At 42.5% G+C, this 14600-nt stretch overlaps 1 protein-coding gene across 3 annotated transcripts in view; it reads left to right on the top strand.

Moving 5' to 3' along the window:
- Positions 1-14600, top strand: part of myh11a (myosin, heavy chain 11a, smooth muscle) — a 71132-nt gene that overhangs the window by 37402 nt on the left and 19130 nt on the right. For all 3 annotated transcript variants that reach the window (XM_063202201.1, XM_063202196.1, XM_063202209.1), the window contains 14 exons: positions 430-525; positions 1205-1476; positions 2339-2512; positions 3150-3323; positions 4483-4597; positions 5801-5994; positions 6941-7062; positions 7299-7368; positions 7736-7896; positions 9048-9156; positions 9763-9894; positions 11036-11242; positions 12054-12191; positions 14367-14490. In XM_063202201.1, the coding sequence (XP_063058271.1) occupies positions 430-525; positions 1205-1476; positions 2339-2512; positions 3150-3323; positions 4483-4597; positions 5801-5994; positions 6941-7062; positions 7299-7368; positions 7736-7896; positions 9048-9156; positions 9763-9894; positions 11036-11242; positions 12054-12191; positions 14367-14490 (2088 nt within the window). The remainder of the gene's footprint in view (positions 1-429; positions 526-1204; positions 1477-2338; positions 2513-3149; positions 3324-4482; positions 4598-5800; positions 5995-6940; positions 7063-7298; positions 7369-7735; positions 7897-9047; positions 9157-9762; positions 9895-11035; positions 11243-12053; positions 12192-14366; positions 14491-14600) is intronic.

Here is a 14600-nt window from a genome sequence, read left to right as displayed (position 1 = left end):
TTGGCTGATTTGTTGCACAAGACCATCTTTGTTTGTTAATAAAACGAATTCTGTTTTGGTTTCTTGTGGTTCAGTCCTTTTACCTTAGCTCAGTGTTTTTCAACACTGGGGTCGGGACCCCATTTTGGGTCGCCTAGAATTCAAATGGGGTCGCCTGAAATGTCTGAAAGTGTGTGAAAAAAAAGAATATTAATTAATATAACATAACTATTCAGTATCCTCCTTGTAACACCATGCGCAATCTTGGACTGTCATATGTATCTGTATGTTTAATACCCTACAACTTATGCAGCTCAGTCATGTTTTCATTTTTGTCCTGAAAAATGTGTATGGGGTCCCCAGAAATTTGGGATGTCAATATGGGGTCCCATGCCAAAATAGTTTTGGAATCATTGCTTTAGCTACTTTCTTCTTTTTTTCTCCCTTCAGATGTCCTCAAGGTGGTCTCATCTGTACTGCAGCTGGGGAACATTGAGTTCAAGAAGGAGAGGAACCAGGAGCAGGCCACCATGCCAGACAACACAGGTGAGGTTACTAACGGGACACAAGTGTTATGTATGTTCCAAAGAGCTGACACACATGGGTGTAACAGAGATAGACATTTGCACCAGTCACTCTGAGGAATAGTAATTAGCAGTTTTGACCATCAATCGATTGCCATTACATGCTGAAGAAGGGCTCTACCCAAAATGTTTATGGGTGAATAAACACAGAAAAAATATGAAGAGTGCTGTCCTTCGCTTCCTTGTTCCTCAGCCGCACAAAAACTGTGCCATCTCCGGGGCATCAACGTGATCGACTTGACCAAGGCCATCCTGACTTCCCGTATCAAAGTGGGCCAATACAACGTCCCATAGCAACAGTTGGCCCCATGATTTCATTTACGAATGCTCATACCATCTCATGTGTTTTTTCGGCACAATCAGTGCAGAAGTTATCTATAAGGCTAAAGTTGCCAAAGTAGCTAGCCATATTAAGCCTAGCCTAACGTTAGAGCCACGTTCATTTGTATGGCTACTGTTCATTCGAGAATGGCGTACGTGACTGCCTGTTCACTCCAGAATGGCGGATTTGACTCAAAACTGACTCAAAACCCCCCCTATTGACTGTTTCCCATAAAGTACCTGACCTTCGCTACTTGCTAAATCCAAGTTCTTTGATCCAGCCACTTGCCTCACCTCACCCCTTTTCTTGTTGTCCTCAGCTGCCCAGAAGCTGTGCCATCTTCAGGGCATCAACGTGATCGACTTCACCAAGGCCATCCTGACTCCCCGTATTAAAGTGGGCCGCGAGGTGGTGCAGAAGGCCCAGACCAAAGAGCAGGCCGACTTCGCCGTGGAGGCCCTGGCCAAGGCCATGTACGAACGTCTCTTCCTCCGCATCCTGTCCCGCGTCAACAAGGCCCTGGACAAAACCAAACGACAGGGGGCTTCTTTCCTGGGGATCTTGGACATCGCTGGGTTTGAGATCTTTGAGGTTTGTACGGGTTTTTTTGTTTAATTTTCTTTTTATTATCTTTATTCAGAAAGTGCACACCCAACTCCCAACTGTTTTTATAAGCTGTTCGCGTGCAGGCAAATAGCAACGTTCTTCTTTTTATTAACTACAGTAATGAATAGTGTGTTTGCATTTGTTTTTTGTTTTGTTTGTTTTTTTAAGATCTATGTAAGATTAGATATATGACACGAGAACATGTGTTTTTGCTAGCCTCGCGAGCCATCCTACGTACTTCCGCCAAAGGATTCAGGACCAGGGTATGTTTTTGCAGCCCTGCATTGAATTAATTGAAAGAGTCGGTTAGTGTGTCAACGTTTTTTGACAGCTGTACTTTAGGGAGCCTCTGTGTTGTAATGAAATGGTTATAGTCTATTGCGGGCTGGGCTTGAGATCTTTGAGGTTTGTGGCTTTGTTTTTCTGCCCTGTTGTTTAACCACAGTAATGACACTTTGAAGTTTCAGGTTTCAACCAGGCCATATTAAGTGAAAGCCTGTGAAAGCCCAACTGGGAAACTCCAACTCCCATTGTAATTGTGACACAGCACTCCACAGCACACAAGTTAACACTGCTCACAACTAAATTGCATTTATGCCTCACTCGTGCAAGGGGGCAACCCCCAATGGTGCCCCAAGGGAGCAGTGCGGCGGGACAGTACCATGCTCAGGGTACCTCGGTGATGGAGGAGGATGGGGGAGAGCACTGGTTAATTACTCCCCCCACCAACCTGGCGGGTTGGTAGTCGAATCGGCAACCTTTGGGCTACAAGTCTGAAGCCCTAACCGCTTACTCTTGACTCATGCTCATGGGTGTTTTCCTTTGTTTCTTTTTCCTTTTTTTACAGGATAATTCCTTTGAGCAGCTCTGCATCAACTACACCAACGAGAGGCTGCAGCAGCTGTTCAACCACACCATGTTCATCCTGGAGCAGGAGGAGTACCAGAGGGAGGGCATCGAGTGGAACTTCATCGACTTCGGCCTGGACCTGCAGCCTTGCATTGAACTCATCGAAAAAACGGTTAGTGTGTCATGTGTGTCACACTTTCTCATGTCCATTCTGAATTTCTCTCCTGAAGAGACAATAAAGGATAATCTAATCTCATCTTATCTAATCTTATTATCGTTTGGTCTATTTTCCAAGATGTAGTTTAGACTATATAATGAAGTACAGTATGTTTGTGCAGCTGTGAATTGAACTAATTGAAAGCCTGATTAGTGTGTTTGCATTTTTCCCCTGAATTGTGTCAGATTATATCTATGATGTATTGAAATATGTTTGAAGTGTGGTGAAAAATGTGCGTGCATGCGTGTGTGTGCGTGCGCGTGCGTGTGTGCGTGTGTGTGTGTGTGTGTGTGTGTGTGTGTGTGTGTGTGTGTGTGTGTGTGTGTGTGTGTGTGTGTGTGTGTGTGTGTGTGTGTGTTTGTGTGTGTGTGTGCGTGTGTGTGTGTGTTTGCGTGTGTGCGTGTGCATGTGTGTGATGTCTGATGAAGGGCATGCTGCCCGAAACGTCACATTAAATATAAAGAAACGGGAGCCTGGTGTGCAGATTTTATTTTCTATTTTCATGTGACTTTGCTGGTCCTGCACTCAGAATATTTTGAGACGGATGTGCATGTTTTGTCTATACTGAACATGTGTGTGATGTCCTCAACAGAACAACCCTCCTGGCATCTTGGCCCTGCTGGACGAGGAGTGCTGGTTCCCCAAGGCCACAGACGTCTCCTTTGTGGAGAAGCTGGTCAACACACACAGCCAGCAACCCAAGTTCTCCAAACCCAAGCAGCTGAAGGACAAGACAGAGTTCTCTGTACACCACTACGCTGGAAGGGTACTACAGTCTTTATATATATACAGTATATACTATATTTTAGGGACTTTTTATGTCCTTATTGTCAGGACAGTATGAGATGGTGACAGGAAGCGAGTGGGAGAGAGAGATGGGGCAGGATTGGGAAATAGGCAATGTAAGCCCAAATGTGGGGAGGCTTTACGCGCTGCGCCACAGCACCCCCGGGTACTATAGTCTTAACTTGAAGCACCACCTTTTCTCAGGATGTCTGACAAATCGTGTTTTCTATGTGGGATCAATCTCAAACTGTGTCTAGACCAAACCAATCTCTACCAAATCAATCCTTAAGTCTAAGATGACACTAAGTTAAGAGCTCTTTTCCAAAATGAGATATAAACCATTTTTGACTTTTTGCATTTTAATACTGGAATTGACTGTTACAAAATCTTATCATCTATGTTTGACTTCTTGCCATTCAAATGTTTTGAGAACATACTTTTTAAACCTAGATAAAAATGCATTTTGCAATGCAATTCAATGGAATGCCCAATACAAAAATGTCAATTTCCCAACATTCTACAAAATGGATATGTCTCATTTTGGAAAAAAGCTCTAGAAATTTGCCTATCAAGAGATGTCCGCTTTGGTAGAGACTGTCCACTAAACTGTCCACCCTCGAAAAGAAACGAGAGCGGAGAGGTGTCCACATTTGACAATTTTTTTTGTTTTGTTTGCTTTTCCAAAGTTGGTGATTTGTCGGTGTGGAGATTTGTCCACCCAACCCTTAGAGTATTTTTATACAAAAATGACTAAAAATGACGAAAAAAACCTAGGCCCAAGTCAAAAAACTGTGGCCGAAAAGTAACAAAAGAATTCAGTGGATAAAACTGGAGCTACAGACGTTTTGGACCATTACACTTGAACTGGACTTGGTCTGAAACGTCTGTAGCTCTTCTGTAACGTCTGTAACTTTTTCGGCCTCAAAATACTGTTTGTTTTTCTAACTTGAGCCTTGTGGGTGCCTCATTTTTATGGCATTTTTTGTATCACTACTTTTGTGGAGCAGTTACAGCAAGCAATACACGGCTTTTAGTTAAGGTACACACAGTCCTCTGTCCTGTAATAATAAAGGCTGGAAGGCCCAAAAAAACGTTTAAAAAAGGTGCACATGCCAACGTTTTTGGTTTCCCTTCTGCAGGTGGACTACAATGCCAGAGCGTGGCTGACTAAGAACATGGATCCTCTGAATGACAACGTCACCGCACTGCTCACCGCCTCCTCAAACAACTTCATGGCAGATCTGTGGAGAGACGGTGAGAAGCTTCTCTTCATTATCTGTCACAACTAATTAATTGCCTGCACAGGACATTTTACAGTGTTAATTCAACACCTGGAGGGTTTAACCCATTTCAGCCTTGCTCTTTTTGGGAAAGGGTGCCCTCTGCCTATTAGATCCTCAATATCTCAGCCTCCGATGCACATACAAACATGAAATTAGTTGCATTTAAAAGCTAGGACCCTCATTTGGCATTAGAATGTGTTCATTCAGCTCTAACATACCCAGATGTCTAATAAAAAAAAACCCTCAAATATCAAGAGCCTGAATGCAGCGTATATGTGTCTCCAGGCTAAAATGGGTTAATTTAACACACATACTCCCTGTGTTGCTGTGTTGACTTAAAAGGGCACATTTACAGTGTACCATATATGCTGTACAAAATATTCTTCTCTCTATGTGGAGTTTTTACTTTTATGAATCAGTGAATTCCTTATTTTTTATTCCTGTTATTTGTTATAATTCAATTCATCACGGCTGCGTTTCCCTAAAACGTGTTCCTAAAATTCGTACTTAAACCTAAGTAGTACTTAAATAGGAGGCGCTTTGGCAATATATCAGAAATAGGTCTCACATCATCATTTAATGTTTAAACATGCACTATTTTACCTAGGTCTACATACAATATATCTTCTGTCACATGCAAATAAAATGCTTGCGAAATGTGAAAGTGCACGTGTGAGAAAAATATATTGTACTGTATGTAGGCCTACAAAATTATTGTATGTGTAAACATGTGTATGTAGGCCTGCAAAAATATTATATGTGATATATTGGCGGGGGGTCAAGTACTGTACTACCTAGGCTTAAGTACTACTTGAATGTTTTTGGAAACAGCCCACATCAGTAACTAATACCACAACCAAAAATCATTTAAGAGAGAAAGATATGACAAACCCCGCCCATCCAATGCAAAGGAGTGTGCTCAAGTTGGGTGTCCTAAGGGGGTGTTGTCCCCTCCTCCTTCTACTTTTGAGGTGTATGCACAAGAAGTGTGCTACCGCCATCTACAGCGCTAAGGGGACTCCATTTATTCTCAACCCCAGGACTTCGAAGGTCTCCTAACCGAAGGTCTCCTAAAGGGGCGTTCACCCGACATTAAGTGGATACCAGAAAAGAACTAGAATGACGTATCTCTGTCTAGAATATCTCTGCTACAACTCTTATACTTCCTCCACAGCTGACAGAGTGGTGGGTCTGGACACCATGGCCAAGATGAGCGACACCTCTGGGCCCGGCGCCTCTAAGACCAAGAAGGGCATGTTCCGCACAGTGGGCCAGCTCTACAAGGAGTCCCTGGCCAAGCTCATGACCACGCTCCACAACACACAGCCCAACTTCGTCCGCTGCATCATTCCCAACCACGAGAAGAGGGTAAAGTATTTGTATTTGTTTGACTTTTTTTGCTCGTTTATTCAGAGCGAACAACGCGTTTCGCCTCTGTGCGTCATCAGGTTCGCTCGGGCCCAACCACGAGAAGAGGGTAAAGTGATATGGTGATGATTGCAAACGAGAGTGATCTGTTCCTGCTTTTGTTCTCTTGTTTCCCATTTATTAAGAACAGACAGCTATGAAATTTGATCTTAAACCAGTGCTGCACTAATGTGAGATGATATCATATGTCCAAGACTCGAATGTGTGCAGTATGTAGCATAATTTAATATACTTGTTTGAGTTGTTATACTACATGTAAACGAAGTGTAGCCCCTTAATGCACGCCGTACCTCCTGTGGCACGCTGTAATAGACATTGAAAGTTAACTATATAATACTACATTACTATGATAGTGCACAGGGCCTTTAGTAATGCATTACGACTTGGTCATTCCCATTCTGGTAACGGCTCATTTATAATGCCGTGTCTTAAGGGGCTAAAGGCACGAATAGATCAAGTGCGGCATGAGCGATTCCAGCAACGGAAGTAATTGTCTTTGTATTGAGTCGCCGTGATTCAGGTGACTTGAGCGACAGTTTGTAGTTGGACTTAAGCGAATATTATGCAAATGAGCTATGATGCCGTTCGGCGACAGCCGTCACAGCCAATGGGAATGTTGGAATACTTGCATTCTGCTTTTAACGGACATACTCTGTCGCTTCTATCGCTCGCATCGCTCTTGCAGCACAGTCCAGCGTTTCTCTGTCGCTTGATCTTGTCGCGGCCAGTGTATTCGCCCGGTAATTCTGATGGTGATTGGATTGAGTTTATTGATTGTAGTTCATTGACTCCCACAATACATTATTCAATGAATTCAGCAAGGGGAGTAGGAGCAATTTTTTCAGTCTTGAATAAGCACTGAAAATACACGGTGTCATTACTGCAGGCAGGAAAGCTGGATGCTAACCTGGTGCTGGAACAGCTGAGGTGTAACGGTGTGCTGGAGGGCATCCGTATCTGCAGACAGGGCTTCCCCAACAGAATCGTCTTCCAGGAGTTCAGACAGAGGTAAATGTTGCAAGACATTCAAATTGTTATGCTTCAGGAGGACTATTGTGATAATCTGAGGTATTGTATTTGTTTGACTATTGACTCTGAAGAAGACGTGAGAACGTCAAAACATTAAGTCTTAGCACTTGCACAATAAAACAAGTACATTTCCACATCTGAAGATGCTCCGGTCACTCCTTTCTTTCATTGTATTTATTTGTCTGATACCATTTGTCTACTGCTTGTCTTTTTAGATATGAAATTTTGGCTGCCGGCACTATCCCCAAAGGCTTCATGGACGGAAAACAAGCTGTTTGTCTCATGGTAAGCTTGTTTTACCTGTCCAATTCAACCAGGATATCATTCAACCAGCCTATCACCTGGCTGAATTGACAGGTAAAACCAAGTGATTTGGAATATGTGGCACTGGATTGTAAAACTAATTAATCAATCCACTCTGACCATCCCTGAATATCTGAGGAAGGTCTGCACACTGTTGCTGCTCCCAGTCTATTAATACAACATTTCGACCAGTCTGGTCTGACGAAGAAATTAATAAACCGGAAGCAGCAACAGTGTGCGGACCTTCCTTCTTTTCATGTTTTTAATCGTGTTTAAGTCCGGCACCTGTTATATCTGGATGCGTGCGCTCTCCAAAACGCTACTACATCCCTGAATATCTGCCACTCAGATGAAGTGTCTGGACCTGGACACCAACCTGTACCGTATCGGCCAGAGTAAGATCTTCTTCAGGACGGGAGTGCTGGCCCAGCTGGAGGAGGAGAGAGACATGAAGATTACCGTCGTCATCATTGCCTTCCAGTCCCAGGCACGAGGATTCCTGGCCAGAAAGTATGTACTTTTTGGTGACAAACACTTTATAAACACATTATTAACATTTAATAATAATTAACATTTAACAAAGCATTTACAAATGTTTGAAAATGAGTAATAACCAAACTACGACTGCACAGTGGAATGGGAATCAACTTCTACTGTGTGAGTTTTACGTAGTTTCATGCCTTCTGGTCTTTGGAGGAGAAACTTCCATCCAGGACCGATGCGACTGCGCTTGGTCTGCTGTGTTAGCATAGTATTTCTTGCCCATTTATAAACATTTGTTAGCATTTTGTTGATAATTGGTTCATTATTTGTAAAGTGTTTATAAAGCTGTGAATAGGTAGTTATTCTTAAGTGTTACCTACTTTTTTATGTCACCCGCACATACTTACTGCCGGTATTTCAAAGAAAATATTGTATTTCTACACCGCATACTGGACAATGTAAAACGTTGCAAGCCAGTTAAACGTAAAAGAAGGAAGTTGCCCCGCAGCTTTAAGTTTGTAAGTTAACTCAACTTTAGACTTAAAGGGGTATGCCACTATTTTGGGGCTTAATACAGTTAAAATCGTTGGCCAGGGTTTGCATAGGTGGTAAAGTGTCTTATTTTTCATGTAAGCCGTTGTCTTGTATTAAGACGAGTTAAAAGAGGTAGCATGTCGCTAAGCTAGTGAAAGTCAATGGATCCGTGTAGCTACATGGATGCATTGACTTTCACTAGCTTAGCAACATACTCCCTCTTTTAACTTGTCTTAAAGCAAGACAACGCTTCACATGAAAAATAAGACACTTTACCACCTTTATAAACCCCAGCCAACAATTTTAACTGTAATAGTGGCATACCCCTTTAACTCAACTCTTAACTTACAAACTTAAGGCAGCAGGGCAACATACCTTTTTCACATTTAACACACATTTAAATTAAGTATGTAAATCACAATGAAGAATCTACTGTAGGTGGGTTTGCTTTGCGTTGTTCTCTACGACTACCAATTATTACCTGAAGCAAGCCAGGGGTGCGTTTCTCAAAAGCGTAGGTGTTAGCTAGTTAGCAACTTGGGTAGTTGCCAATGGGGAATTGCTTTACAAACTACTAGCTAATGACGTTAGCAACTATGGTTTCGAGAAACGTACCCCCTGAAAATGCTGTGACTTCACCACAGGGCCTTCGCCAAGCTACAGCAGCAGCTGACCGCCATGAAGGTCATCCAGAGGAACTGTGCCGCCTACCTCAAACTCAGGAACTGGCAGTGGTGGAGACTGTTCACAAAGGTGAGACCATCTAGCCATTGTGTGTGTGTGTGTGTGTGTGTGTGTGTGTGTGTGTGTGTGTGTGTGTGTGTGTGTGTGTGTGTGTGTGTGTGTGTGTGTGTGTGTGTGTGTGTGTGTGTGTGTGTGTGTGTGTATGTGAGGAGAATCTTCTGAGAAAATGCACTATTCGCATTGTTGGGTTTTCTTGTAATATGAAGAGATACTTGAACATTTTCCTTCATATTTTATCATTTGCCAGCCACCAAGTGTCATCAAAATATAATCGTGCCTTGGCATAGTGGTTAAGGAGATGGACTTCAGATCAGATTGTTGCAGGTTTTAATCTCACACCTAATCCCATACTGCTCGAGGGAACGCAACCAATACCCTGTAAATAACTGTAAGTCGCTTCGGATGAAAGCGTCAGCTAAGTCTAATGTAATGTAATGTGATACAATAATAGGGAATACTTGTACATTGTAGTCTTAAACGCAATTTCATTGTCAAATTTGTTTGTCAATGACAATAAAAGCTCTTGATTCTTGATTCTTCTTGATTCCTAGTTGTGCACAATTGATATTTGCGGGTGCGTCTAACGACTCTTCCCATCTGCTTTGTCTTTTTCAGGTCAAGCCTCTGCTCCAGGTGACCAGGCAGGAGGAGGAGATGACTCTGAAGGAAGAGGAGCTGAAGAAAATCAAAGAGAACTCTGTAAAGTTCGAGACAGAGCTCAAGGACATCTCCTTAAAGCACACTCAGGTAAAGCTATTTCCACACTCAAGTACACCTATATTACCGCACGAGTATAGCTCATCTCACACCAGTTCAGCTGTTAACTCTATTGTATTATTATTTATTTTTCTTCAGAGCAGCTTTTACATTACTTACTAAGTTATAAGTACAACAATGTAATATTATGTATTTATGCAATAATTATTTTAATTTATATGATTGTGACGCATGTAGATGTTTCTCTGTAAACTAGGATTCTTGACAAAAAATGTCAGCACGCTAAGCTAGATCTTTTGACCAAGTTTTAGTAGCTAAGCTTTTGGTCAGCTTTTGACCATCCCCTTTAAACTTGGCTTGCAAGCTATGGCCACCCAAGCTTTAGCGGGTCGAGATGAGGAATCAGCTGGGCCGGTGGTGGCGGAACCTGTTCGGCAACCAGATGGTTGCAGGTTCGAGCCCGGCTCTGCTTGACTCATTGATGTGTCCTTGAGCAAGATACTTAACCCCAATTGCTCCTGGTGGCAGGGTGGAAGCCACTGCCACCGGTGTGTGAATGCGAGTGTGAATGGGTGAATGTGAGGCATGCAATGTAAAGCGCTTTGAGTGCTCGAAGGAGTGGAAAGGCGCTATATAAATGCAGTCCAATTACCAAAAAAGTTCTGTTATATACAGTGCATTTTGCAGTGTCAATTCAACTCTCTAAATGTGTGATGTCTCTCTCCTTTCTGCAGCTGCTGGAGGAACCAGTTGTTGTTATGTGATGCAATGTTAATTCAACTCTCTAATGCCTCATTCAGACCAAGAGCGAACTACGCTACCTGGTAGCAGAGGTATCAGAAGAAGTTTCACCTTGAATTCGCTGTATTCGCTCTGGACGTGGCATTGACATGTTTGATTTAGCTAATCACATAACGGCTCTGGCTTGACAGCCTAGAACATTCGTTGATATGAACATTCCAACATAAGATTAGCTGACTTTTTATCGTTAAAATTCGCTCTGATCGCTCAGGAAGCTTCGCCCCTGGCGAATTCGCTCTGGTAGCGCTGGTCGTGGCACACCCTCCATGAGAAATAATGACTTTCGTCGCTCCGTTCGCCTTGGTCGCTACTGGTGTGAACATGGCATAAATGTGTTATTATAAGCGTGTTTCGTTATTTGTTTCTCTAGGTGTTGGAGGAGAGGAACCAGCTGCAGGAGCAGCTGCAGGCTGAGACGGAGCTGTACGCGGAGGCGGAGGAGATGCGCGTGCGGCTGGCCACCAAGAAGCAGGAGCTGGAGGAGATCCTGCACGAGATGGAGAACCGGCTGGAGGAGGAGGAGGACCGCTCCATCATGCTGCAGGAGGAGAAGAAGAAGATGCAGATGCAAGTCCAGGTGCGGACTCACTCACATACTTTTCATAGTATCCATCTGTAACGGAGACTAACTAGCAGAGTTAACGTTAGTAAACCTCCCTCCCGATAACCTCATACAGTGTCGATGCCGTTGGGCTGGGGGACTGGTCCTTTAGTCCAGCGGTATTGTATTGTGCCTCCCATTGCTGGACCGTTGTAGTTGACGAGGTCGCAGGTTTGCGGCCCGAGGGGGACGAACAGGTGCAGGAAGACCTCCGTAACACGTCCAGACTCAATGCACATGTTTCATAGTGTCCGTCCAGACTGGCTTATATGTTTCATAGTATCCATCCTGACTCACTTATATGTTTCATAGTATCCATCCTGACTCACTTATATGTTTCATAGTATCCGTCAATACTCACTTATATGTTTCATAGTATCCGTCCAGACTAGCTTAGATGTAAGTATGCGTCCAGTCTCTTAACATGTGTCATAGTATCCGTCCAGTATGCTGTATTTATTAAAGCATTGGTCATACCAACCTTCCTCTACTGAAGAATGTTGGCGTGAACAAAAACACACAGTACATGTGGATTGGACAGTGTGAAGGATTTTTCTTGCAATTTTGAATGATAACCTACCTTGGCTGAGGCGTGCTAAAGTGCACTTTATCACGATACGTGAACTTCATCACAATATCATACTTTGTATAAATTGTTCTGACTTGTCTGAAGGCATTAGACGTGATTTGAGGTTCTTATTAGGTTATCTGTCTTGGTCGATCGGTCAGCCTCTCTCTCTCTCTCCCTCTCTCTGTCTCTCTTTCTCTCTCTCGTTCTCTCCATCAGGAGCTGGAAGAGCACCTCGAGGAGGAGGAGGATGCTCGTCAGAAGCTGCAGCTGGAGAAGGTGACCTGTGAGGGCAAGATCAAGAAGCTGGAGGACGACATCCTCGTCATGGACGACCAGAACAACAAGCTGCAGAAGGTCACTACAACTACACTACTACTACCTGTACTACTATAAATGTGCCAGGCCAAGTAGAAAAAGCAGTATAGTATGTTCTATATGCACTGTATGCGCTTCAGTACCTCACAATCCGGTGCATCAAAGGGGTATGCCACTATTTTGGGGCTTAATAAAGTTAAAATCGTTGGCTGGGGTTTATAAAGGTGGTAAAGTGTCTTATTATTCATGTTAAGCATTGTCTTGCTTTAAGACAAGTTAAAAGAGGGAGTATGTCGCTAAGCTAGTGAAAGTCAATGGATCCATGTAGCATGTAGCAAGACAACGGCTTACATGAAAAATAAGACACTTTACCACCTTTATAAACCCTGGCCAGCGATTGTAACTGTATTAAGCCCCAAAATAGTGGCATACCCCTTTAACAGGAAGGACTTAATTCAAGTGAAGGAGGAGGATCACTTGAGTTGAGCAGCTGCGGTCATCCTATTTCTTTCCTTGTGCCAGGCCTAGCTTGTTAGCCTAGGTCTGCTCATACTTCCCGTGACGCTGTATCAAATGTTGCGAACAAGTCTGTCCAGCCAAACTGGCTATCCCTTCCATTTTAAATTGTACCCCTGAAATGGAGCCGGTGAAAATCCATCATTTCCAATGGCTCGTTGAGCTCCCACTGATGGCTAAGTCAGAGGAATGAGGGGTCTGATAAGCTTAGGAGCATGCGTACAACAAACATTTTAGTCAAAATCACTACAATTTATTTGTGCTAAGCCCCCCACATTTGGGCTTGCATGCCCAAGGGTTGCACCCAGGGTTCGAATCAGGCCTGGGTTATTTGCCATCCCTACCCCGTCTCTCCCACATTCGCTTCCTGTTGCTCTTCAAAAAAATACATAAAAAGTAAAATAAAGTAAATATCACTACAATGTCTTACTTGTATAAACTGTGGAGAAATAATAGCATGGAGCTGCTGCATACTCACATTAAATTAATGTTTATTTCAATTTCTGACCACTTTGTATTCATCCAACGTTCATGACATAGAATTATTATAAAGTGTTACCGATATGTTATATTCATCAAACATTTACAAGTTGTTTGTAAATGTGTAAAATACTCTTGTATTAATATAATTTTTTGAAAATATTATTTGTAGATATTTTATAAAGCAGGAATACAATTTAGTCAACAATGAACACATTTTCCAATGTTTTGTTCATCATTAGTTTATTATTTACTAAGTCTTTATATACAGCCATTATTATAAAGTGTTACCAATAAACTGATTTGTAAATTCTTGAACATATTATTGAGCAGACATTATTATAAAGTGTTACCCTTAAATCTTTTAACAGAGTATTATTATATGGTTGTGACGTCATCTGTCGAATGCTCCATTCATTTCAACGGGGCTCCCCAACGTTCGGACGTCTGTTATTTTTCGATAACGGACGGGTTGGTCTATAACAGACCGCTGTCAATGGCAACAACAAGACTTTTCACTGCTAAAGCGACTTTTCAACAAGACTCTAATCAGCTGCTGTGATAGACAGCACCCGTTCTCCTGGCTACCGCTGTCAATGGCAACAAGACGTTCACTGCTAAAGCCACTGGCTTGTATACAAGTCAGTGGCTAAAGCAAATGTTTCATATCACTCCGCAGGGGGTCCGGTCTTTTGTCACTCGAATCAGCTGCTGTGATAGACAACACCTGTTGTCCTGGCTAGCCTACCTAGCTGTTGCCTAGCGGTGTTCCACAACGGCACTGTTTTGTTTTGCGCAGCAACAATCTTAACATTAAATAGGTCTAAAGAAATGAGCCCGCATGTGTGAATCATTTAAGTATATCCATATAATAAGCGGGTTAACTTTCGGCGAGTCGGTCGCTTTGTGGAATAGCAGCACTTCAGAGAGAACAAGACCCCTCCGCTCCGCGTCGGGGTCTAAAGATTCTCTCTGTCGTGCTGCTATTCCACGGTAGCGACCTTCTCGCCGAACGTTAACCCTTACTTATTAGTCATTTCCAAGCAATTTAAAATGTTTGATGAATATAAAATATTAACAAAACATTTACAAACATTTACAAGTCATTTTCAAACATTTGTTAATGCTTTATTCATCATTTGTTCATTATTTACTACATGTTATTAATGCTTTATAAACAGACATTATTATTACATGTTACCAATATTTTTTATATAGGAAAAGAAACAGATGGAGGAGAGAATGGCCGACCTGAGCTCCAATCTCACTGAGGAAGAGGAGAAGTCCAAGAACCTCACCAAGCTGAAGAACAAACATGAATCAATGATCTCTGAACTTGAGGGTAAAGACATACAATACACAATTCTATTTGACATGATATCTCGATTTTTTTCCATGTCAACTTCTCCTTGACTCCAAATGATTGTAATTTGAATCAATGATCTCTGAACT

Source organism: Engraulis encrasicolus, chromosome 1 (assembly GCF_034702125.1).
Source record: "Engraulis encrasicolus isolate BLACKSEA-1 chromosome 1, IST_EnEncr_1.0, whole genome shotgun sequence".
NCBI lineage: Eukaryota > Metazoa > Chordata > Actinopteri > Clupeiformes > Engraulidae > Engraulis > Engraulis encrasicolus.
Note: the sequence above shows the minus strand (reverse complement) of the source record. Positions and strands in the feature narration are given on the sequence as shown.